General features: G+C 46.2%; 7 protein-coding genes across 7 annotated transcripts; 4 read left to right on the forward strand and 3 right to left on the reverse strand.

The window, feature by feature from the left end:
• Positions 1-445: 445 nt before the first annotated feature.
• On the reverse strand, positions 446-4,240 carry MMS1 (Mms1p; the record flags this gene model as incomplete). Its single annotated transcript, XM_037284509.1, has 1 exon — positions 446-4,240. One exon carries the CDS (start codon positions 4,238-4,240, stop codon positions 446-448), a length of 3,795 nt encoding a protein of 1,264 aa, XP_037140405.1.
• A 208-nt stretch (positions 4,241-4,448) lies between these two features.
• On the reverse strand, positions 4,449-12,179 carry FMP27 (Fmp27p; the record flags this gene model as incomplete). The annotated part of the gene is made up of 1 exon (XM_037284510.1): positions 4,449-12,179. The coding sequence occupies one exon, from the start codon at positions 12,177-12,179 to the stop codon at positions 4,449-4,451; it is 7,731 nt and encodes a 2,576-aa protein (XP_037140406.1).
• A 494-nt stretch (positions 12,180-12,673) lies between these two features.
• Positions 12,674-16,222, reverse strand: HG536_0F00580 (uncharacterized protein; the record flags this gene model as incomplete). Its single annotated transcript, XM_037284511.1, has 1 exon — positions 12,674-16,222. The coding sequence occupies one exon, from the start codon at positions 16,220-16,222 to the stop codon at positions 12,674-12,676; it is 3,549 nt and encodes a 1,182-aa protein (XP_037140407.1).
• Positions 16,223-17,348: 1,126 nt separating this feature from the next.
• On the forward strand, positions 17,349-18,647 carry TIF3 (Tif3p; the record flags this gene model as incomplete). Its single annotated transcript, XM_037284512.1, has 1 exon — positions 17,349-18,647. The coding sequence occupies one exon, from the start codon at positions 17,349-17,351 to the stop codon at positions 18,645-18,647; it is 1,299 nt and encodes a 432-aa protein (XP_037140408.1).
• A 237-nt stretch (positions 18,648-18,884) lies between these two features.
• On the forward strand, positions 18,885-20,630 carry ORC4 (origin recognition complex subunit 4; the record flags this gene model as incomplete). Its single annotated transcript, XM_037284513.1, has 1 exon — positions 18,885-20,630. One exon carries the CDS (start codon positions 18,885-18,887, stop codon positions 20,628-20,630), a length of 1,746 nt encoding a protein of 581 aa, XP_037140409.1.
• Positions 20,631-21,016: 386 nt separating this feature from the next.
• On the forward strand, positions 21,017-22,897 carry SGV1 (cyclin-dependent serine/threonine protein kinase SGV1; the record flags this gene model as incomplete). The annotated part of the gene is made up of 1 exon (XM_037284514.1): positions 21,017-22,897. One exon carries the CDS (start codon positions 21,017-21,019, stop codon positions 22,895-22,897), a length of 1,881 nt encoding a protein of 626 aa, XP_037140410.1.
• A 286-nt stretch (positions 22,898-23,183) lies between these two features.
• SST2 (GTPase-activating protein SST2) lies at positions 23,184-25,325 on the forward strand (the record flags this gene model as incomplete). The annotated part of the gene is made up of 1 exon (XM_037284515.1): positions 23,184-25,325. One exon carries the CDS (start codon positions 23,184-23,186, stop codon positions 25,323-25,325), a length of 2,142 nt encoding a protein of 713 aa, XP_037140411.1.
• Between the last annotated feature and the right edge of the window lie 316 nt (positions 25,326-25,641).

Genomic DNA, 25,641 nt, shown 5'->3' on the forward strand with positions numbered 1-25,641 from the left:
ACAGGGCAGTTAGCGACACGCGGAAACCGGCAAATCAACTCAATCCAATAAACGACACGCAACTAGACTACTCTTAAGCCCTAGCAATCGTGCAATCCTCGTTTTGTTCACCGTGTTTTGCTCCTTCTTGATGGGAAACAGGGAAGGAAAGATCGAGATTCTTGACCGACAAAAAAAATTACTATGTGAAACCAACAAGGCTTAAAATTTTCAAGATAACGGCAAAAAAGATCAACTTTAAACGCAAACTGAGCAATGAGTAGAACTCCAATGCCCCAGCAGCGTTCTTCGTTCTTGAGAGGCGAATTATGGCTTCAATTTGAGCCTCTTTGTAGAAATTTTGGCCAACGGGAAGTGGCGTAATGGCAAAATCCTGGAATATGACCATCTTGGTTCTCTATGTACGTTCTCTATCTCTATTTCAAGCCACGGAAGGGCTGTATTGTCAGACACTCGCAGGTGTGCCAGCAGCTCGGTGTTCTGCTCCGGTGTCGAGCTGGTAGACGGCGACAGAATCATCCGTGGCCAGCACAAGAAGCTTCTGGTCAGCGGCGTCGTACGCGAGGTCTTTGACGTGGTACGCCAGCGTGATTGTGCTGTACGGCTCGCCTAGATGCGCATCGTTGTGTCTCACTCCGGGAGCCGGCTGTGCGGGTCTCGCAAAGGCATCTATTTCGTCCATTTCGTCCATCTCATCTGTCTCATCGTCTTCGCCGGCCTCCGCGTCAGTGCTATTCTGGAGGCGAGAGGATACCTGGGCAGTGTGAGCCGCCGCAGCGCGTTCAAAATAATCGTACTGCTGCCCGGCCGGCATCCCATCGAGGCTGCTCTGCAGTTCCACGTCTGATCTGTGGAAGAATAGCAGATGAGAAAGTGTAACGCTGGGCTCGCGAGATTGCACTGCCGCCACAAAGCAATCGCCGTTCAGTGGGTGAAGAGACCGTAAGCTGAATCCCGGATCAACCTCCAACGCAATGATTTTGATTTGTTTCCTGAGCATGGATTTACGAATGTCTTTGAGAAGAAATATCGTGTTGTAGCCGGCATGGTTAACAATAATGTCCCGGCCATAGATTTTAAACTCCTTGATCTGTCTCACATCTTCGATATAGAACGTGAGGCCCTGGGTAAATTTTAGACCTGTCTCACTCACTTCGACGGCCAAAATCGTGGCCTCGTCAAGCTGGGTCTCGTTCTTGTGCTCCGCACGCAAGATATAAAGGCCTCCATCTGGTCTGATCGCAGCAAAAGGTAATATGGGGAAACCAAAACACACTTTGTGGCCTTGCTTAACAATGATCTTGCCACGTTGGGGCAACAAATGGACTAGCTTGATAAGTTTTCCGAAATTCAATACCAGCGTTACTGATTTGTCCTCAGTTGGTATTTCGACGACATCGACTAGTGACGCAGTTTCTTCGAAAAGCACAGACGGATTTAATGACAGGGTTTTCCCGTTACTTAGCTTGATGCAATCCCACTTACGAGAGTCGAAATTGACTACGAGCATCCTGTTAATTTTCTCAACAAAAATGAACTTCTTGTTCATGTCCCTGGTTGAACGCAGAATGTACTTGGAGCGGTTCCATGAGTAGTACGACATTTCCAATACATGCAGCCCATCGAAGCGCTGGAGGAAAACTTTGCCGTTAACTTCGTCCACTTGAACATCTACAATAGACGCATTGACGTTTGTCTCGTATGGCAAATTTAGTTCGTAGAAACAGTAGCGGAAGCTGTCAGTGTCTGCTAATGTGAAGACCGCTACTTCCTGAGTCGAAAATACCAGACAGCTGCAATCATTCATCTTTCGCAGTCGGATATCACTAAACTGAAAATCAAGGTCAACGGATTGCATGGAAAGATCCGAATGTCTGACTGCTATGATCTCGCCTCCATTTCGTATAAAACAGAGCCAGTCCTTCAAACATGTCATCGTCTTGATCTGTCCAGAGCACAAGGTGATAGCTTTCGCTGGGCCGGAAAGATTAGGAGAGAGTTTGATAAGTTTGCCGTTTCCAGCCAAGTACACAATGATTTTCCCATCGCTCCCTCTCACCAATTGGCACTCTAACTGACCTTCCTCGATGCCTGTCATGCCGTCATCAGAGAGATTTATCGCAGGGAACTCCTTTTTATCGATACAGTTTATGTCCTCAATATACTGCATCTGACGTTCTTTATCATTCCATATGATAACGGCCTGTTCGAAACGTGCGACCCCATCAATCCGCCACCCAGGGCTGTATATAATTGGCTCATCATCTATTCCAAACTTTAAAGATTGAGCATATATGCTTCTTCTTGAAACCTGAATCAGGAATCTGGAAGTGAGAAAGACCTCAAAGCATTCTTCATCGGTTCTGATCATTAAATCATCGACTTCAGTCAACTGGGGCTCTGCAGTGGACAGGTCTAATGTAAGGCATGTAGATGAGGGTGCTGTGCTAACCGGCGTCCGATCAGTTCCGAAAATAATGTATGCTTGCTGGCCTAACTTACCCAAATCTCTGGACAAGCGATTTCTAAATTCTGGCTGAAGGCCATTCAAAGGATAGCATCTGGCTGAATTGAAGAATGAAATGTGCCGCAGCTTGCAAATACGGTAGACTTTCCGGAGTGACCCCGAAGTCTGAAAATTGGTGATTGCCGTGGGTGATGTTAGCCATATCTCAGAGGCGTGTCTACCCCATCGCTTCCTGGGTGGAACAACCATAATTTCAGATGTTCCTTCCGAGGAACTATCCATCGTATGCTTGAAAGTGAGTGCACTAAATGACGAGACCAGGTTAGCTGAGGTAGTCGGCCGCATTTCTCCAATATCTATGAATAATTCAATCGTTCTGCCATAACTAATGACAATCAATGGATACTCATTGTCAAGGTCTGCCCTTTCATCCATGGAACATAAACCGCTTAATCCCTTGAACCTTGTCAGTGAGTAAATTGTGGTCTGATCGTTACCATCTACCAAACATGCATTTATATGACCACTTAGAGCGCCGACCACAAGGCAATGCTCGAACTTAGAGAACTCTTCCGCGCGTTCCCGTTTGAGAAGCTCCAATAGCTTGGGAGCATAGAAATGATCACGAATGGCTCGAAGATTGCCCGCCTCGGATCTATTAAAGTTTGTTTCGCCTGACATGAGCTGATTCGCTGAGATTACCTCCAATACTCCGACGTAAAATACTAAAATCTTGTTATCACTCAAAGGTGCGCACGCCTCGAAGGTGTGGTCCGTCCAATAAGTCAAATAATGCACCTTCTTGACTTTTGGCTCGCTTGTATCCCACTCAATACAGTAGTACATTAAACGGTTTGACTGCAGCGCAGCGATAAACAGGAAGAAATGAGAGTCATTCTCATTTGGAAAGAAGATGCATTCCAGTATCGTGCAATCGTCAAGAACTAAATTATTCACAGCCTGGACCTGGCCTTGGTTTCCGATCTCAAAAAACTTGCAAACACCTTCTCTGCCATTAAATGTCATAAACTCTTTGGCGTGCTGATGTCTTCTGACGCACCAGGGTCCGTCTGATCCAAGATCCAGACAGTAATTAAGAGTGACGTATTCCAATGTTTTGTTTATAGTCATGCCATAAAGATGGCCGGTGGTTAAGGTTACCACGATGATGGGATTAGCATCTCCCAGATTAAAAACCTGGCATTCATCGATTCCTCGGTGGGTAAAAAGCGGCATAACGTCCCCCACCCGGCAAATAGAGTTCTCAGTGACAAGCAAGTATATGCGTTCTAGAGTTGTGGCACTGCTTTTCTCCAATTCGTCGCCTTCAGGTCCTTCCAAGGGCGATTGGTGCAAAAGCTCTTCAATTTCAGAGTCTTCCAGCGTCTCTGGATCGTTGCTAATATCAAAAACCTCCTCCATGGCTCTCAAATGGGCATATGGCTTGGCATCAGACGTGGATGTGGCATTCCTTGTCGTTATGAGCACCGGGGCCTTCCTCTCCTCGGTACGGTATCGAGGTAGAACTAATGACAGGCACTTTCTAGGCTTTTTTCCTTCAATTGTATTACAGCGTTTGAAATAAAGCTTAGGTAAAACGGCTCTTAAAATTACCTGGGGATCTTCTTCTACCCTTTTCGAGATGTCAACATCATCATCAATGCCATGATATGATAAAGGTCCATCGTTATCTTGAATCACTGACAGTTCACCAAAACAAAACCAGATTGCATCACGACGATTTAGAAATCTCTGATCATTCTCAAATGTCATGAAACGACCGCTTGTTAAGCCTCTTTGGTCAATAAGACTTTAAGAAGTAAATTATAGTCCACCGGTACTTGCTTGCGAAATAAAAAAAGAAGAGCTTCCTACTCTTAAACAGAACCATAATTAAAGTAAAATAATAGACTATTGATACAAAATAAACCAGTCATTCATATCTGCCGGCAAACTAAAATTAATAACAGAAGGAGCACTCCTAATCTTGTAAATCTTCGGCGTGAGTATAGGATTCATATCGGGATAATTGCTTCAATGGCATGTCATCCGTGAGTTTGGGGGGATGATTTCTAACCTTCGTCTCGAGAAATTTGACTGCATGCCTGATGATGTCTTTGAGTATCATCTTTCTCAGATGCATGAAAAGATCTATTAAACGCATGGTTTGGTTCTCGAACGTCAACTTCGGGAAATGGAACATAAAATCTGTTACGTTAATCATACGCTTTGCGCCTCTGCCCCTGAAGCTTATGCAGAGAAGGAAGCTATTGATCGTGATGTTCTCAATGATGAAGAAAACACCGGATCTTTGCACCATCTCACGCAGGTCTGGTCCCTTCTCGCCAGAGAAGTTCATATAATCATCAGCAAGCTCGACATCGTAAGCGCTTTCCACGTCCGCCTGCTCTTGTTGTTCTTTCTGCCCGTTCATTTTCATCGACAAGTCTTCCTTGGGAACAAGCCAGGCGATGAGACGGTTAATAGTTTCCTCCTCCAATCCCAGGGAGAAGTCGGCTAAATTCGTCTCAGCATGTTTTATGACCTTGATACCGCCTATCGGCCTATTCATAACCCAGCTTATCTTTATTAAATGTTCATCGGACTTCGAATATCTGTTGTTTGGGATATACGGACCTAGTACATTTTTGTACGTTGCGTTTCTTTGCAGATGAAATACCTGTGCCATTTCAGCTGTGATGCTACTCTTGTTGAATCCATTCGAAGACTCTTCCCTCTGAAAGTGAAGTTTAGCCACCGCAACATCTACAAACGGCGATGAATCACTTTCAAGCATATGAAAGATTGTTTCTTTCAAATGAGCATTCCAGAGAAGAGTGCGACTCTGGTTTTCAGCAGGCCCAAGACCAGAACTGAAAACTCTCATCAGAATGTAGAGGCGCAAAAGGTTGTCTGCTCTCTCGTTTCGCACAGTGTCAAACTCCATTTTATCTGCTTCATCTAATATAGGTCTCCTAAAAGAAAACTCATTCTCAATGTCTGAAAGCATTTTCAGATTTCGATGAATTTCTGAAACTAGTCGATGCATTTGTGAGACATCTTCTGGGTAATATCCTAATGTCCATTTCTCTATTTGTTTACGCAATTCAGCATTTTCCGGTTCCATGTAAATTAAAAGATTAGTGATCATTGAATAAAGCGTCATGTATCTTTTTGAATCTGATGTCAATATAATTTTGGGAATGTAGACGCTGACCGTATCTTTAAAATTTCCTTGCTTTAAAGCATACACATTTGTGAATTGAGATGCATTGTCATAAATCACCACGGCAGAGAGATCTTTCATAATAGCGTTCGAAGCCAGAGCCGTCGGCTCCAAACAGAGATTTATACTCAGCCATGGCGGCCATTGGACTCCCTTATCCTGCCCGTAGCCGTCTATTGCAAAATCCATCTCCAGTAAATCTTGATCATCAAATTCATAATCACTCTTTGAAAAATGGAATACATTTGCTTTGGTAAAGTGAATTCCGTATCGTCTTAAAAATACATCATCATCGTATTTGGCCCTCTCGACTCCGAAAGACAGTACCTTCAACATAATGGTTGGTGTCGTAACAACTAAGCAAGTGTCTGCCGCCTTGTCGGAGATCAGTTGAATCTGAGGGTTAATGAACTGAACAATATGGTTGTGTTGCACAGCATATTCGGTGTCTGATCCTAGTTTTGATATTCCGTTATTGAAGATATCTTCTAATATTTTGTTGACGGTTTCTTCAGTGGCGTTGTTCAAATCTTCTGCAAACTGTGTGCCGCGATTAAAGTCTAATTTACTGCTCTGACTTTCGTTCTCTTGATGCGATGTCTCGCTATTTATTATTTTGCTGATGATTTTCAAGCAGTGCTGCTCAGTCAATGAGGCGAACTGGCGTGTCAAGCTCCTGTAATGTAGGTACTTGAACACGATGTTTCTAGTATCTTCATTCCATCTCAGGAGCATTCCGCATACATGGTAACGGTTCTCGAATTCTCGTGCGGAGATTACAGAGCTTTGAAGCTTCTCAACGAAAGGGTAGTTAAACTCCACTTCCGATTTATCGAATCCCATAGCCAGTTTGTTGAGGGAGTTACAATCTTCTAACATTTGATCAACACCGCAAATTGCCCGGTCACTTTCTTCTAAGTTATGTTTCAACAGTTCAATATTACTACGGCCCTCAGGTGAGTGTATTTTCTCTTCAAGACTCTTCTTGTGCTTGATTAGTAGATCTCGTCTTTTCTTAAGAGAGACGAAAGGTAACTTCAGCGGCTCGCCCAATACACATTTGTGTGATAGATTATTCTTGAACGGCACAATACGTTTATGTGTCGCAGGATCAACTTGAAATGTATCACCGTATGCAGCTCGCCTTAGATACATGAACTGCCTAGCATATAGCAATCGCACCATTTTCAGATCTGGAACATAATTCTCGATATCAATGAAATTGACCTCTTTGAAATCACTAGGATCATACCAACTCATATCGCCATCTGGGATATTAAACTTCGCCTCTGCTTTCTCTTCGATAAACTTCGCGAGCCTAAAGGATGCCTCAATGGCACGTATATCAAGCTCCACAGTCGAAATGTCACCTTCTAGAAGTTTGAGGCTCATAATCTTTTTGGTCTTATCTAGGCCTTCCTGGTACTTTAGCATTACTTCTTTCCGCTGGTGCAAATCCATCACGAAGTTGTCAGTCTTTGCCTTGAGGCCGCTGAATTCGATAGTTTCGCGATTGCTCTTTCTCAATTCATGTGAATTATGAATGCTATGCGCCAAATGAGTTATGTAGAGTGGTGAAACATCAGCGTGGTATGATATAGTGCATAGGTGTTCTCCAAACTTCGGACTTATGCTCTGAAACCCAAACAGTTGGCCCCTCCTAACTGGAAGGTTTCCAGCAAAAGATCTCCACCAGTTCATAAAAAGATGTATGCTTGCTGGACTTAATTGCATGGTATTGTAAGCACTGTCAGATCTTGAGAGGAGAAGAAATGACATGTGGATAAAGTGACTTCTGAATTTGGCATATGAATCATGTTTGTCTGGGTCAGGCACCGCTCGGGGGTTGCAGAGCCGAGCCTCGTAGTGTGGTTTAAAAGAGCGGCTTCTTTCGAGTGACCCTTTAATTAGCCGCTCTAACACTATTCCTACTTTAAGAAGTACCCCTCCCGCTAAACTTATGCCTGTTTTCTCGATGTAGCGCGATGCCATTGTTGCTCTTTCAGAGGCTTCCTTTGTTGTTTTCTCCAAATCCAATAGGTAATAAAACGACGCATGTTGCTGTAAGTTGGTGTTATCGTGACTGGGAATGAATACTGTTTGGTCAGATGGACGAGACCAAACAAGAAGAGGCCTAGCAAAGTGGTTAGGTGTACTGAAATGTACTGTGTCGGCTTTGCATGATAAGAAATCGAGGGGATCATCTTTTTCATTACAATCGAGCATGACGTTTTCGGCAAACCCTAGAATGAATCCAGCAGCATCAGGTCCGATTTTGTAAGGACTCTTGCCGCCCTTGAGACAGACATCGAACTTACCCTTTTTCTTCCACGACACTTTGACACGGGCGTGAAAAATGTATCTCAGCTTATCCCAGAAGCCAAGTTTTGGAGAGGGGTCGATTGGAGGTTTTGAAAAATTGTCTAAACATTGCATCGTTTGCTGAATAGCCGGTTGATAACCTCCGCCCCAAGTAACCTGAGTAGTGCCATTTGAATAAATATCAAAGTCAAGTTTAGTATAGAGCTTGGCACTCGTCAATGTCCTCGGAACAGTGATCGAATAGTAGCTGTCCTTACCACCATCGCTCGAAGGCACAAGAGGCACAAACACTTCTCTGACTTCATTGCTTGAGCGAATCATATCCTCGGCGATTATCAAATCACCGTGAAAGTGATTGCCGCTTATGCCAACTTGCGTCATTCCTAATGGCGGAATATAAACCAGAGGAAGCGGATAATCCTTTAAGTGCCACCTCAGCTCAGTAAACTTGAAATTGAAATACATTGGTAACATAATGGTATATTCAGCATCTTTTGGAGCTCCTTTTCCGACTTCATGTATGAAATCTGCAATACCATCAATTCCAAATGATGGTTGGAAAATATCCACATCAATTCCCTCCACAATTAAATTGGCAAGGAAAGGATGCGTTCGGAAAGGAAGAACTCTATGATTGAAATCCTCCGGCAAGGTGGTTGTGTCAAATTCTCCCCATAAAAATGGGAAGTTCTTGTCGTATTCATCTTTCTCCTTCTGTTTGTAATGCATGATTCTATTGATCCAGGAAGTTGAGAAGTTTTCAAGTAGACGGTTATAGGCGTCCTCAATTTCTGATGAGATAAAGATCTCATGTTCTTCGACTTTCTCCTCATTAATATTCATATCATTCTTATGGTCCGGATGTGTTAGAGAGTTACTCGCCTTTAAATGAAACCTTCTCTTCAAAGCGCGAATTCGTTGGATTATGTCACTAACCTTAATTGACGCCATTTTCTGACTTTCAGAGACTTTCGATTGGGTCTGTTTGAGTACTTCGGCAGCTGTCCGTCTTTCAAATTCTTCAAGCTTCGCAAGTCTCGATTTTTGCTCTTCCAGACCTATTTGACATATCATGTTGAGCTCCGCCTCAAATGGATCATCTTCAATACTAAAGAGCCATCTCTTCGACTTCAGTTTTACTTTCGGCAGAGATGGGCTTTTGACTGGATGAGGGAAGATGACGCAATCGTTCTTTGAGGTTTTGAAGCTGTGAATCATCTGCTTTAAAGTCTTATAAACCGTTGGAATATTATCAATAAGGGTGTAAAGCTCAAACTTGTGAGGGATACTTATATGCCACATTTCGTTCTCCAAAATGACGGCCGGCGAAAGCGATTCAAAGCTGCCAAATCCGCTCCCCATTTGCTCAATAATTGCGTCAGCGTTCAAAGAAATATTATAGCGTAATACTGTAAGCAGACGGACCCAGTGATTGGGCACGAGAGGTGATTCGATGCATAACTGAAGTTGCTGACCATTAAGTGAAAACTCAGTCAAATCCTTGAGAGTCAAGAAAACCGAAGTTGCCTGGAACCTGGCTGTTAACCCGTTAGGTAGCACGAAAATGTTAGTTATGAGTTCTGACGAAATGTTAAACTGAAGCAAATTCTTCAGCTCCGCCCATTTGATATAATGATAAAATCGTTTCCGCCTTTTCTGCGAGACGGCCATAAAGTGCTTTTTAGCCAAAGATTCACGCGAGTGCGAGCAGACGTCATGGCCGAAAATCTGCTTTACGGTATGAACACCAGATATGATCAAGAACAAATTCATTAGTGATAACACAGATTTGAGTCGCTTGTTCTCGACCTGAACTGCGATATAACGATCGCCATCGGCCTCGAAAGTGGACGTCTCGGGAAAGACTTTGATGGAAAGTACGGCCACTTTGGAAACTTTTCTCGCTGAGAGTTCATTATTTGCACATGTAGTCTCGGAAATTATGGTAGATGACAGATCATTGATAAGTGTGTTAAAATTCCAAAGATGTTGAACTTCAGTTTCTTCGCTGGTTGAAATATCATCCAGTCCTTCGTTTTGATAATGTTTGTAACTTCCAGCCTGACCAGACTTGCTCATAGTTGTCCGTCCTGTTTCAACTTTGTTGTGCCATTGAGTGCGATTCCCAAAGAGAGCGATTTGAATCTTATCTGTCTCTAGACAGTATTTTCTCAATCTGCCATCGACAAAATCTTCGGAACTTTGCGGATCAATGTTTGAAAAGACGCATGGAGGCATGAAGACTGAGCGAGCACCAAATGTGAATTGGACCTGTCTAAAATCAATCTTGAAGTAGTCGAACAATTCGGGCAATTCCTGGAAAAATAATTCGCTTGGCAGAATTTTCTGACATTTTAGACTCCTGCCAATCTTAGAACATTCTTTCTCCGTCTCGCTCAGGGTTTCTGCAAATTTTCGATAGTAGTCCATGAAGTAGTTTTGCTCCACGTCTAAATATCTGGAATCAAGCTTCTTGAATATGGCATTCAGTACAATCATAGTCGGCAACTCGGATAGATCAACTGTAAAGGTATCAACATTGATTTGAGCCGCAAATAAAAGCTCTGGTATGATTTTTATAGAATTCTTCCATGCGATGCTATCTATCACCAGTATAGTGTGCACGTAGTCGAATTCTTGAACCACATGCTGCGACGTAAGACCTATCATCTCGATGCTACAATTCACAGCATGGTGTACTTGATTTTTCTTATCATCTTCGTCAGCGTTAAATCTCTGAGTCTCATAATTGAGCATCAAGGCTGAAAGTTTGTGGATCAAAAAGTCCTTTTGGTCGCTGACAACCAGCCTAGGGTCCTCGAGGGTCATTTTAATGTTTATCAAGGGGAGTAAAGCCTTGAAATATTCGAAGGTAATTTTTTTGCTGATTAGAAACGTCGAATAGGATTCTTTGTATCGTGTGCACTCAGGAGGCGCCAGAATGCTTTTGAAAACGCTGATGTTGCTCTTGAAACATTTGTAGAAAGAAAGATGATCCACATCCACATCGACCGTTGGTGAGGAGATATGGCCCTTGATACTGCATACGGCATTCTCAAGCTCACCGCTTTCGCCGTAAGCAAATCGTTGAGACAGAAGATTCGAAGAGCCGAAAAGGGACACATTAGGAACCTCCAGTACTTTGAAATTTTGCAATTGTGCGCTATTACAGGTCTCTTTCACGTTCATAGATACTGAAAAGCCAGAGAGCGTTGAATTAAATTTGAAAGGGGTATCATCTTCCCGAAAAAGCAGTTTGAAACCTGGGACAGAAGTGTCGATCCTCTCCACGTTGAGGAAAAACGTCTCAACAAACACATCCAAGCTCAAGAACTCGTTCAGAGCAACCAAATCTGGTTCGCTTGTCATGGGAATCATTTCAATTGAGATCTGGTCAATAGACGCGGTGAATCTAGTCAGCGCCTGAAGCGAATCACATACCTGGTTGATCGTAGATATCAAGTAATGCTTCCCGGCTTCAACTCGCTCCTCGATGGTCAATTGCTCGACCGCTTCGACAGTCTTCTTTTCCGTCTGCCATGAGCTCAACGAATCCAGCGGAAGTTTCACATCGCCGACCTTAAGGTCCACACACAGATCCTTGAGCGGTAGTCCTTTTCCTACGCTGTCCGTTAACACTTGGCACCTGCTCGTGAGGGAGACATCTTCCAACAGAACATCACCGTTGAAAGCGAGACCTGTCATTACGAAAGACACACGCAAAACGTTCCGCGACTGCACCATCCTTGGATGCATTCTCACAGTTGCAAGATTCACTTGCGAGCTTTCCAACTTGACGTTAAAACACATAATGTGCAGTCCGTCGATAAACTTAATGATCCATTGATAATATCTCGGCGACAGCGACGAAAGTCTGGCGCTCAAATTTCCTGAAGAGCCGTTCCTCTTCTTCTTCGAAACGTCATCGCCCGGCTTTCTATGAAATATAGTAACATCACGGACCAGAAACTTCTTATCGGACGGTATAAACTGAATAGAACCAATGTAAAGAACATCACGGATCGCCAAACGACCTATCTGCAACCTGAATATGTTCACATAAGAGACTGACACCCCAAAAGCGAATCTCAGCAGCACCCTGAAGGCGATCCAAACAAGGATCGAAAGCAAAATCAGCCGTATGGCGATTTCGCCATAAACCATGATGCCAAGCTTGGTGGTTTCAGCAGCGAGTAGTTCAGAATACTGGAAATGAGCGATACATTCAGGTCATCTTAGTAAGCTGATAAGGACAGCTTGAACTTAATATAAGCTCCTTCTGGCAAGAAGGGTAAGTACATCCACTTGCCTTGCAAATAACGGCTGGAAAACCCTTAGACCATGTCGCTTTGTACGTAGGCTTATCTGAAAGATTTATGTTTTGGTGCCATTAAGTTGTATTGACACTTGATGCTGTTGAAAGGATGAGACTGGCGATTCTGGGGTCATTGAATGCTCCTGCTGGTTCAAGGTCAGTTAGAAGCGACCTTAGTATCCAGGCGTCGAGGACGCTGGAGAATTGTGTTCTTACTTGTTCCGAATGGCGGTGATAAGTGTCGCTTTAGAGATTATATACTCGAAAGATTGGGCTAGAAATAGTATAACGAACTATAATGCTTTGAAGAAAGCGGATATTGTGAACATTGTATCTTGGGATATCATAGGAGGAGCAGTGGGGCGGCTAGAGCCAAACCGGACAGACCAGCGCCTAGTTTGTTAGCGATGCCCTGGAAAATGGTTGCTTGGGATGTGGAACTCTGACTGGCAGGGGTAGCAACGCTTGCAGTTGTGCTAGCGGGAGCAGTGGTAGGTGGGGCCTCGGTGTAGAGGATGGTCGAGACCTTGGTCACACCGCCAGTGGTCGTCAGATAGGTAGAAGTCTGCGGAGTGCCTTTGGTGCTGGTATATATGGTGGTGCCGCCTTCAACAGTCAGGTAGGTTGTCGCTGGGACATATACTTTGGTGTAGGTGTGGGTCTGTGCACCCTCGGTCGAATAGTAGGTGGTGGTTTGTGGGCGGCACTCGGTACACTCTTTGGTGACGGTGACCGTGTCGCCGTTCTGGACGGTTGCATATGGGACCCATGGCTGGTATGTGGTTGTGAGGGTCTCAACTTTGCCACCTTCGACACGTACCGTGGTAGAATAAGGACAGATGGTGGTGTAGAGAGTGGTCAATCCGTTGATGACCGTAGTGCCACTTATTGTCACCTTTGGAGGTGTGGTTGTGATGGGACACAGAGTGGTGTAGATGCTCTTGGTGCCACTGACAGTGGTGGTGACAGTGCTCAAGGTCAATGGGCAAGTGGTGGTGTAAACGGTAGGAATGCCACTGACAGTAGTGGTGACGGTGCTTGTCGTGTAGGCAGGTGTGGTTGTGATCGGACACAGAGTGGTGTAGATGCTCTTGGTGCCACTGACAGTGGTGGTGACAGTGCTCAAGGTCAATGGGCAAGTGGTGGTGTAAACGGTAGGAATGCCACTGACAGTAGTGGTGACGGTGCTTGTCGTGTAGGCAGGTGTGGTTGTGATCGGACACAGAGTGGTGTAGATGCTCTTGGTACCACTGACAGTGGTAGTGACAGTGCTCAAGGTCAATGGGCAAGTGGTGGTGTAAACGGTAGGAATGCCACTGACAGTAGTGGTGACGGTGCTTGTCGTGTAGGCAGGTGTGGTTGTGATCGGACACAGAGTGGTGTAGATGCTCTTGGTACCACTGACAGTGGTAGTGACAGTGCTCAAGGTCAATGGGCAAGTGGTGGTGTAAACGGTAGGAATGCCACTGACGGTAGTGGTGACGGTGCTTGTCGTGTAGGCAGGTGTGGTTGTGATGGGACACAGAGTGGTGTAGATGCTCTTGGTGCCACTGACAGTGGTAGTGACAGTGCTCAAGGTCAATGGGCAAGTGGTGGTGTAAACGGTAGTAACGCCGCTGACGGTAGTGGTGATGGTGCTTGTTGTGTAGGAAGGTGGGACGATGGAGTTGGAGGACCCACTTGGTTTCAAGGTAGATGAGCCTGACGTAGGAGGCTTCGAGGTTGGTGCACCCGATGTAGAAGGCTTTGAAGTTGGAGGAACTGATGTCGGAGGACCAGAAGTAAGCGGTTTAGAAGTAGGTGGGCCTGACGTAGGAGGCTTCGAACTTGGAAGTTGAGAAGTGGATGGACCAGAAGTAGGTGGTTTAGAGGTTGGCGGACCGGAAGTAGGTGGCTTCGAAGTAGATGGACCGGAAGTAGGTGGCTTCGAAGTTGGCGGACCAGATGTTGGAGGACCAGACGTTGGTGGTTTAGAAGTGGATGGACCGGACGTTGGAGGACCAGACGTTGGTGGTTTAGAGGTTGGCGGACCGGAAGTAGGTGGTTTAGAGGTTGGCGGACCGGAAGTAGGTGGCTTCGAAGTTGGCGGACCAGATGTTGGAGGACCAGACGTTGGTGGTTTAGAAGTAGGTGGCTTCGAAGTTGGCGGACCAGATGTTGGAGGACCAGACGTTGGTGGTTTAGAAGTAGGTGGCTTCGAAGTTGGCGGACCGGAAGTAGGTGGCTTCGAAGTTGGCGGACCAGATGTTGGAGGACCAGACGTTGGTGGTTTAGAAGTAGGTGGCTTCGAAGTTGGCGGACCAGATGTTGGAGGACCGGAAGTAGGTGGCTTCGAAGTGGATGGACCAGACGTTGGTGGTTTAGAAGTAGGTGGCTTCGAAGTTGGCGGACCGGAAGTAGGTGGCTTCGAAGTTGGAGGACCAGACGTTGGTGGCTTCGAAGTTGGCGGACCGGAAGTAGGTGGCTTCGAAGTTGGAGGACCAGACGTTGGTGGCTTCGAAGTGGATGGACCAGAAGTAGGTGGTTTAGAAGTAGGTGGCTTCGAAGTTGGCGGACCGGAAGTAGGTGGCTTCGAAGTTGGAGGACCAGACGTTGGTGGCTTCGAAGTTGGCGGACCGGAAGTAGGTGGCTTCGAAGTTGGAGGACCAGACGTTGGTGGTTTAGAAGTGGATGGACCGGACGTTGGAGGACCAGACGTTGGTGGTTTAGAGGTTGGCGGACCGGAAGTAGGTGGTTTAGAGGTTGGCGGACCGGAAGTAGGTGGCTTCGAAGTTGGCGGACCAGATGTTGGAGGACCAGACGTTGGTGGTTTAGAAGTAGGTGGCTTCGAAGTTGGCGGACCAGATGTTGGAGGACCAGACGTTGGTGGTTTAGAAGTAGGTGGCTTCGAAGTTGGCGGACCGGAAGTAGGTGGCTTCGAAGTTGGCGGACCAGATGTTGGAGGACCAGACGTAGGTGGCTTCGAAGTTGGCGGACCAGATGTTGGAGGACCAGACGTAGGTGGCTTCGAAGTGGATGGACCAGACGTTGGTGGTTTAGAAGTAGGTGGACCTGATGTTGGCGGACCAGACGTTGGTGGCTTCGAAGTGGATGGACCAGAAGTAGGTGGTTTAGAGGTTGGCGGCCCGGACGTAGGTGGCTTCGAAGTTGGCGGACCAGATGTTGATGGCTTCGAAGTAGATGGACCAGACGTTGGTGGTTTAGAAGTGGGTGGACCTGATGTTGGCGGACCAGACGTTGGTGGCTTCGAAGTGGATGGACCGGAAGTAGGTGGTTTGGAAGTGGATGGACCAGAAGTTGGCGGCTGAGAGGTAGGCGGCTTCGAACTTGGAGGCTGAGAAGTTGGTGGAGCCGACGTAGGTGGCTTCGAAGTAGGTGGACCAGAAGTTGGCGGCTGAGATGTAGGTGGTTTCGAACTTGGAGGTTGAGAAGTAGGTGGACCTGATGTAGGAGGCTTCGAACTTGGAGGTTGAGATGTAGGAGGCTTCGAACTTGGAGGTTGAGAAGTTGGTGGACCAGATGTAGGCGGCTTCGAAGTAGGTGGAGCCGACGTAGGTGGAGCCGACGTAGGTGGCTTCGAAGTAGGTGGACCAGAACTTGGCGGCTGAGATGTAGGTGGCTTCGAACTTGGAGGTTGAGAAGTAGGTGGAGCCGACGTAGGCGGCTTCGAACTTGGAGGCTTTGAGGTTGGTCGCTCCGACTCCGGAGGTTCAGAAGGCTTGCCAGTGGGTGGATCGACATGTGATGGTTTCGATTTCGACGGTTTCATGCCCTCCGCCGCAGGTGCATCTGGAGCGATAGAGGCATCAGAACTGGCAGCGACCGCAATCACGCCCGTTGCTGCCTCAGAGGCCAAGAGCAGCAACAAGACGGACGAAAGTGAGTGTAGCATATTCACCGAGAGCCTGCTGGGCAAATCTGCTGATGGGATACTATTATAAGAGAGTCTAAAGGCTAAAAAAGCGAGTCTGAACCCTTCTCGTGCTATATTCGCACCTTTTATACAGCGATTCTGCAGGATCCACCAAAGGAGCCTGCCACACCACCCCTCTCAATCCCAACCGCGATCCTGGCCTTCTCCTGCCGGCCAAATCGAGCTACTCGGACAAACGCTCTCATGCCACTAATTGACACACATGGTGGAGCAATACAGGACAACACAGTACAAGAGATCGCGAATCTAAAAATAAAGGACTCCCTACCAGGCTCCAGGCTGCTTGTTGGGAAGATCTCCAGTCCTTGTTTAGCGATCGGTATACACAATGATCATAGGCGGTAAATGCAGAGTCCACAATGGGGCATACTCGTCAGGTTTTTACCTCTTGTGGAAATTCTGCCAACTTAAAATCTTTCTCGAAGGCAAATGATCGTCGCGCGTTTGCACGGCGATTTCTGGACCCCTCTGCCCCTTGTCGGGAATGCCCCAAAAATTAACCTTCCCAATTACCCGAAAGGAAAATGGTGGGGCATTGAAAAATACCGGATCGAGCCGCATTGTCCGCATTCGTGCATGAAGGACTCCGAAGTTTCTCCGGAATCCTGATCTCGGTCCAATCGCTTCGCTGCCCACGGCTGTCCGCACTGCAAACCTCTGCACTGCAAAGCTTCAACAAGATTCAGATGCACGGTATCTAACGCAGCGATACAGACAAGGGACATATGACATCTGAGGCTACCTGCCGTGAACGGAAAGCGAACAGTGGCGAATAGATTGGGTGACGTCCGCGCCTGCAGTGCATTGATTGAGAAATAGACTGACGGTACCTGGGATCTGGAGAAAGGAGTCTTCTGAGAGGGAAAGATGTAGTAGGGGGATCACCCGGTTTTTGATATCGGCACCCGTACACCGCAAGGAAGGTGAAAAATTTTCTAGTTGGCAGCCTGGTTGAAGAGCATCTACGATGGCGATGAAGTAAGCATTGCTAGAGGGAGAAGAGGTAGATCGGTTGAGTCTGGACCAGCAAGTGCGGAAACCAGACAGTAGTTAGCTGAAGAGAAGTAACAGATAAACGGCGAAGATGGCTCCACCAAAGAAGACCGTGAAGATGGATTTGAACTCGTTCCTTAACGATGATACTTTTGGATCATCGTGGGCGGAGGAAGAGGTTGACTTGAACAAGATTACGATTCCGATCGAGAATTTGAAAGCAAACACCATACCGCTGGAAGAGCTGGCAGCAGCCAAGAGCTCAGGCGTTGGCGGAGGAAATTTCAGAGGTTCTAGACTGGATCCAGCCCTTGGCGGTGGCAGACGTGATTTCTCAGACCGTGTCGAGTACCCTGTGCCAGATCATCCACCCTACAGGGCTATCATCAACAACATCCCCTGGGACATCTCGCCGGAGGGCGTGCAGGCGTGGGTTGAGGACGGTCTGCAAAAGCCAGGGTCTGTTGAAGAAGCGGACTTGCCAAGAAGCATGAAGGATCCAACTCGGTTGAAGGGCATTGCGTTCATCACATTGAAGGAGCGTGAGGATTTGGTCCAAACTCTGACGTTCAACGGTACCAAGTTGAACGAGCGTACCGTGTATGTCTCGGTGGCCGCGCCAAGAAGGGAGGGATTCAGAGGCGGTGATGATTTCGACTGGAACGGCGCCCGCGGTTCCAATTTCCAGGCTTCTAGAGACTCGGCAGGCCCAGAACTTGACTGGGGTGCCGCTAGGGGTTCCAACTATCAGGAGAGACGCGAGAGAAGGGAAGAGCCAAACTTGGATTGGGGTGCCGCCAGAGGGTCAAACTACCAGGAGAGACGTGAAAGGAGGGAAGAGCCAAACTTGGATTGGGGTGCTGCCAGAGGGTCAAACTACCAAGAGAGACGTGAAAGGAGGGAAGAGCCAAACTTGGATTGGAGTGCCGCCAGAGGATCCAATTACCAAGAGAGACGTGAAAAGAGGGAAGAGCCAAACCTGGACTGGTCTGCGGCCAGAGGCTCGCAGTTCCAGGAAAGGAAGCCAAGAAGAGAGGAACCCAACTTGGACTGGAGTGCCTCTAGAGGCTCCCAGTTCCGCGAAAGAAAACCAAGAAAGGAGGAACCTGAACTCGATTGGGGTGCGGCCAGAAGTGCTCAAATTCCAGAGAGAAAACCAAGAGTCAACGTTAACAGGAAGGTCGCTGCCACTGAAACCACTGAAGATAAACCCAAGATTCAAAAGTCTGCTTTCGACGTGCTAAGCAACGAAGACGAAGACGATGAAGAATCAGAACAGCAAGAAGAGGCGGCAGAGGAGAAAAAGGCCCCAGTTGATCAATTAGCTCAAAAAACTAGTAAATTGAGTGTGGAAGACAATGGCGAATGGGAAACCGTTGGCAAGAACTAGAAAGGACTCCCGTGTTGGTACTTGTGATGGCATCTCTGTAGAATATTTTTCCAATGTGTACGAGTTATCTGTATAATTATCCAAGTTCACTTATAGAACTGTTTTGCTTTGTAGTCTCAGGTGCTGTATGTTCTCGCAAGTAAAGCAAATTATCATCACATAAACATAAAAAACACAGACGTTCGATATCAACAAATAACTGGGCAAAAGGCCACTCAACAGTGTCAGTTGATTGCGATGGAGGCTGTGGATTCTGAATTTGGATCTCTTCGAAAATCAAAGGGCAAAGCTAGTTCTGGTAGAATTTTAAAAGACAGTGCCATTGATCATGAACAGAAATCTATGCTCCAGAAGTTGACACTACTGCCAATAAAGAAGGTCAGTTCCAATAAGGTAAAAAAGCCGAATCATATCTCTGAGACAAGAGAGAGCACTAGCTTGGCAGAAATGCTTATTGAGAGGCAAAGTGAAAATATGCGCATGGTAAGGAAGACCCCGGCTTCAGATTTAGCAGTCTCCAGGAAGCTAGCGAAACCGCTAGACCCTGATTTCAAAAGATTCAAGCATCACTTACTGCGAGCTATCTATCAGGGGCTGCCTTCTCAGGACATAAAGGTACCGAGCTATTTGCAGGACGTCCAGGCGGAGTTGAACAGAATTTTGAGTCAGGCTATTGTACAGAAAGAAAGTCATTCTACTATCATAGTGGGACCTAGGGAAAGCTACAAGACATTCCTGTTGGACCATGAAATGGCTCTCTTGGCCAACGAATATGCGGGACAGTTTATCACTATCAGGTTGAACGGGTTCATTCATTCTGAGCAGTCTGCGATCAATGGCATAGCAACGCAATTTGAGCAACAGCTGAGAAAATTACGCGGTACCACCGATGATACAGCCAATGGATCAGACATAAGTAGCGGCTCATTAACGGAAGTTTTCGAGAAAATCTTACGGGTTCTGGATTCTACCTCCATCAGGAATCAAAACAGGAGCCAAAAGAATGGAGCAGTTATGAAGATTACCGTTGTGTTTATTTTTGATGAGATCGATACATTTGCAGGGCCCGTGAGACAGTCTCTCCTGTACAACCTTTTCGATATGGTTGAGCACGCAAAAGTGCCAGTCTGCATATTTGGATGCACCACAAAGCTTAACATTCTGGAATATCTTGAGAAAAGGGTAAAGAGCCGATTCTCCCAGCGAATTATTTACATGCCTCAGATTGAAAGCTTGGAGCAATTTGTAGAGTTAACAGGCGAGCTCTTAACAGTTTCACGCCCCTCCGAATACAAATATGCTGGCTTATGGAACCAAAAGGTCAAGGAAACACTCGCCGATGAAAAAGGTAACTTTTACAAATTGGCGAAAATAAATTATGAAACTTTCAGATCGCTACCTCATTTCAAGAACGGTATTGTCCCGTTGATTTACGGTGCGGAAGATTTTGAGTCCCTCTGTAAATCGCTTGAAACTTGCGATATCATTAACAAATATGAAATTAACCAATTGGGCAGTAGCCTGAGTGCCACAGTTGCCTCTCTTTCGGATCTACAGCTGGCAATCCTGATTTGTGCCGCCCGAGCAGCTCTGAAAGCTAAGGACGAAGTCATGAACTTCAATCTTACGTACGCCGAGTACGAAAGCATGACAAAATCTTTGAACGCGAGAATACCGACAGTGGCCCACGCAGGAACTTCAAGAGACGCCAGTTCAGTGCTTCTCGACAGTGCTATAAAGCTGTGGAAGAAGAAGGACGTTAAAAACGTATGGGAAACCCTCATCAGTCTAAATCTCTTGACTGAGAAATCGGCTATCGGTTTACGTGAATCGGCAATGGCTGTCTTCTACGCCAGTAATTACCAGTTGCAAGGCACCACGATTCCATTTGATCTGCGACAGTATCAGACTCATGTTACGTTATCAGATCTCAGACGTATCGTTCCCAGCTCCTCCTTATACTACCCATGGACGCAGCTATGACGCTGTACATGACAGCCTATGCATTAGATATTCAGGAAACTATCATTCGCGGGCCAAATGAAGAAACCTTTTTCTATATAATTACAGTTTCATTTTACTGTTCCATCTGAGTTTTAAGCACTCAGAGCCTACTAGGACAAGCAGCCCAATAACAATAATGAACGCCGAAATATCCAGATTATGTGATAAGGTTGATTAAAGATGACAGTCAGTTGAATCTTGGGCTTCAAGTTGATGTTCGTATCAAATGCTCTGGATTTTGCAGTTTTAACTTCACCATGGCATCTCTAAGTTGCAATATTGCACTCATAAGTTGTTGAGGAATCATCGTCGAATGAGTGGTTCTAGGCTATCAGAATCACTTTTTCATATCTAAACTCAATGCAATGGAGGCTGCAAGAAAAACCGACTTCAAATACAAAATTGGAAAGGTTAAACAAACGCCGTCAGTTCAAAAGGATCCCAAGACTGGCTTAAGCTTCATTCAGTTAAAAGCTACGCCGGATGAAAAAGTATATGGATGTACCAAATTCAGTGGACATTATAAAGAGGAGAAAAAACTGGGCCAAGGTACTTTTGGCGAGGTTTATAAGGGCACTCATTTGGAGACGCAAAGGCAGGTTGCCATGAAGAGAATCATCATCAATGTGGAAAAGGATCTCTTTCCAATCACTGCTCAAAGAGAGATTACGATATTGAGAAGGTTAGACCATAAAAATGTGATCAAACTGATAGAGGTTGTGTATGATTATTCGCCGTCAGCTGGCGACCATTCCGAGCAACAGCAACCATCTACGAAAAGCTCGTTGTCCAAATCATTCTACATGATATTGCCTTACATGGTTTCTGATCTTTCGGGGATTCTTCATAATCCGAGAATTAACTTGCAGCTGAGTGACATCAAGAACATGATGCTCCAACTTCTGGAGGGTATCAATTATATTCACTGTCAAAAGTACATGCACAGAGACATAAAAGCCGCTAATATCCTTATAGATCACAATGGTGTCTTGAAGCTCGCCGATTTTGGTCTGGCACGAGTCTACTACGGTGCTCCACCAAACTTACGATTTCCTGGCGGAGCCGGTTCAGGAGCCAAGTACACGTCTGTGGTTGTTACAAGGTGGTATCGAGCGCCTGAACTAGTTTTGGGTGATAAGACATATACGACTGCGGTTGACATATGGGGAGTAGGATGTGTTTTTGCGGAGTTCTTCGAGAAGAAACCTATTTTGCAGGGCTCTTCAGACATCGATCAAGGGCACGTCATTTTCAAACTGCTAGGTACTCCCAGTGAAGCAGATTGGCCTCTTGCAAGGTATCTTCCTGGTGCGGAATTAACCAGGACCAAATATCCGGGGAACCTGAAGGAGAGATTTGGAAGCTTTTTGTCCGATGCGGGACTAGACTTCTTACGAAAGCTACTTGCACTCGACCCCTACAAGAGGCTGACTGCGATGTCAGCTGTGCACCACCCTTTCTTCAAGGAAGATCCTTTACCATCCGATAGACTAGCGCTGCCAAATGAAGAAAGTCATGAATCAGACATCAAGCGATATAAGGAAGAGATGCAGCAAGCGATGTCGCAAAAGGCGCCATCGGCCCCCCAAGGACATGTTATCGAGACGGGAAACTTTCCAAAGGCTCCTAAACCCCCACTCCCTAAAGCACCTGCAAGAAATGCGTTTCCCAAAGGTCCTGCCGCCATGCCAGGTGCGAAGGCTCCCCTGAAAGGTCACAGTAATTCGCAGCCCCAGAACCGCACGTCTTCCAGATACGAGAACGGGACAGGTGTTGCCTCCAATGCCGGCTACCGAGCCGGCCCCACCGGCGGATATCGTGAGACCAGCAGGTATAATCCCAACGCCGTTCCGAGAAACCCCAACGTGCACCCTCGAGTGCCCCCCAGACCGCAAGGATCACGGTACGATGCAAGGCCTGCAGCCACAGCCGGTTTCAATCAGACTCGCCCCCGCTTGGAGTTTTCTACAGACAGATCCAAGACCAGCTCACAGGACCCCATTGACAAGAAGGCTGAAACCAAGAGATGGGCTGCGCAGCCCAAGGCCGCGCCGCAAGATCCTTTACAGATGTACCCAGCACTGCCGCAAGCTCCCGCTAAAAGTAGTTCAAACGCTAATCAGCACCCTAACCAAGACCAGGCACAGCAGGATGCCAATACAGTGCCCTCTGGGTCCCCGGTAGAGCCGCATCCAGAAAACCAGAGCGGGAGCAAAGGGCCCAGCAACATAGCTGACTTCTACTAAAGGGATGTTGCATTCCTGTAGCAACTTCGACACATTTATAGCTGCTCTCACTCCTAGAAGAGCTCTCAACCATTCCTTATGGGCATTTTCCGTATCCATTAGCTGCTGTCTTTTGGGGCCAAATTGTTGAATGAGAGCGCCGCGCGTGTTCCAAGAGGTGCCAAAAATCTGAAACGAAGCAGTACATATTCATCGAATGACCAAATGTGAAACAGGAATGTGTGGGGCTAGTCATCTCTTCAGGAGGTCTCGTTGCGTTTAATATAAAGGTGGGCAAATACGAATTATGCTAAGGCATTCTCGCAGTTACTATAGGATAGGTGACCGAAGAAAAAAAAATTCGATTTATTGTTGCACTGGTGGAATGAATTATTCCAATCTTGGCGGGCGGTCTTCTCGAACGTTTACTCGAACGCCCAGTGGGATGACTTTCACGGAGGACATCAAGGCGATATTTTCCGTCTTAATTATCTGTCTGGACCTGAAGGATGAGAGTAAACCGTCACGTAGGTGGTACATGCCGCTTCAAAAAACGTCCTATCCTTACTCTTTTTCTTTCGAAGAAGGTGTTGATAGGATGCAGGACCTGAAACTCACGGTGGATATGACGACTACTTCGGTAGATATTTCGTTTAAAATTCAGCCTGAAGTAGCGTGTCAGCTGATAGAGACCTTCATGGAAGCTAAATTACTGCATACGCCTGCTGATCGAACGCGCAATGCACCCAAACCAAAATGCATACTGCAACCTACCCCCAAAGGGGTGAGCATACTTCAGAAGTACGTGAGGGATATCGGATTGAAGAATCTACCATCGATACTGTTTTCGGATTGCAATTCGATGGAGCTTTTCACCTTCGAAAGAAGCTCTGTAACCGATTCCATCATTTACAGCGACCCACTGGTGTATATATTGCTCAATAAGATGATGGGACCTTCTCCCAATGTTTGGTCCCCGACAAATTCATATGAGAGGATTCCGTCACTATCGAAGCTGCTGGAGTATAACACTGACATCTTCAGTTTTGAGAATGTTTCATATCGTGGATGCGAGGGGCTGAGTTCGCAGAAACGAGAACAAAGCCCGTCGTGGCTTGATCAAGTACCAGAAGAGAGGTTGCATGATGAGAATCGAGTTTCGCCGCTTGCGCATAAGTTCTTCACAAATCCCGATTCGGATTCGCATGTCCAGTACTACTCCATAGACGCAGGCCTGCGGATTTGCAAATCGAAAGTTTTCGGTAATCCCAAAGTGGTTTTCGATTACTGTTTTACGACCAAAGCGATTTGGCAGTGGATCATGGACTGCACAGATATAATGCATCCTAAGGATGCAGTCTCAGCAGCCGCGCTTTTCCTCAAGGCCGGACTTATTGTTCCAATATCATTACCTCCATCGGATAACCCCTGTCGAAAATTCTGCATCAGCAGGACGTCCTATTATACCCTTACAAGACGAGCATGGGATATAGTTCAATGGAATACTGCGAAGGGTATACGTGCGTCCATTTCCAAAATCTCCAATGGTGAATCAGATTTGCAGGACGAGCAGACCAGCGCCTCTTCTTTGACTATCTGTGCTGATGACAGCAAAGGTATGAAAAGGCCAGCCAGTTCAATCCTGGACTCTGACGGAAGAGCATGTACACCGGGATACCAAGTTAAAGGCATCGATGACATTCTACGTGATCCTGGCATGAAATATCTATTTAGGCAGCACTTGGAAAACGAGTTTTGCTCAGAGAATCTCGAAGCATTTATTGATATAAAGAAATTCCTAAGGAAAATGGGACTTTTGAAGAAGCTAATCCAATCAAAAAAAGCTACCGATCTCAAGAGCAAAAAGGCGAGGGCCAGATGCTCAGGAAGCAATATTCGAGCAGCCATAGACTCCGCTTTAGCAAGACAAGCTAACGAATGTCTTGAATTGGGCTATCACATTTATTCTTCCTACATTGTGATCAACTCACCTTACCAACTTAATATCGATCATGGTTTGCGCGAAGCTATTAACGCCGTCATGCTTCATTCAGAGCCCGCCTCTACAAGCGATCTTGGCTTTCATTTAGAGACTAGCAAAGATAACGAGAAGCTATCAATTGAATACCAAATGAATGCATTATTACCGAGTGTTGAATCCATCCCAGATCAAAAATCGTCACTCACTCAATGTGTGGAAGGCCATGGATGCGCTTCTAATGATTCAAGCTCAGGTAAAGGAGAAGGTAACAAGAAAATATCGAACGTGGCGGGATCCTTCACAGAAGACAAGAAGCTTTCCAAGACTTTCAACGTGCTTAAAGAGCTTTACCCTCTGTTGGAGACAGTCAATCGAGATCTGTACCATTTGATGCGGAAGGATTCGCTTCAGAAATTTAAGGCGTCCAGTTTATACCAAGAAGCTGTTTCTTTCATGGAAATCACTTAGAATACGAGACAATTTTGCACGGCTTCGTAAAGCATCAATCCTTTTAGCGAGCAGAAAAGTTCATCGCCGACATTTCACAAGGACTCACTCTCACGGTTCATGTTTCGGTCGCTTTCATTAGCTTTAAGTTCGTTCTTTTGAAGCAGTAATTACAGCAACAGTGGCAACAGTGGCACGGGCTAGCTTTTTGGCAGGACTTGGACGTTTTACATCAACTGTTGAAGCCCACGGATGTGCGAGACGGAATAGGAGCAAACAACCGTTGTCGACCCAATTCGAATGACGATTAACTTTACATAGAGATGCGTCACATATA

Source organism: Torulaspora globosa, chromosome 6, assembly GCF_014133895.1.
Source record: "Torulaspora globosa chromosome 6, complete sequence".
NCBI classification, from domain to species: domain Eukaryota; kingdom Fungi; phylum Ascomycota; class Saccharomycetes; order Saccharomycetales; family Saccharomycetaceae; genus Torulaspora; species Torulaspora globosa.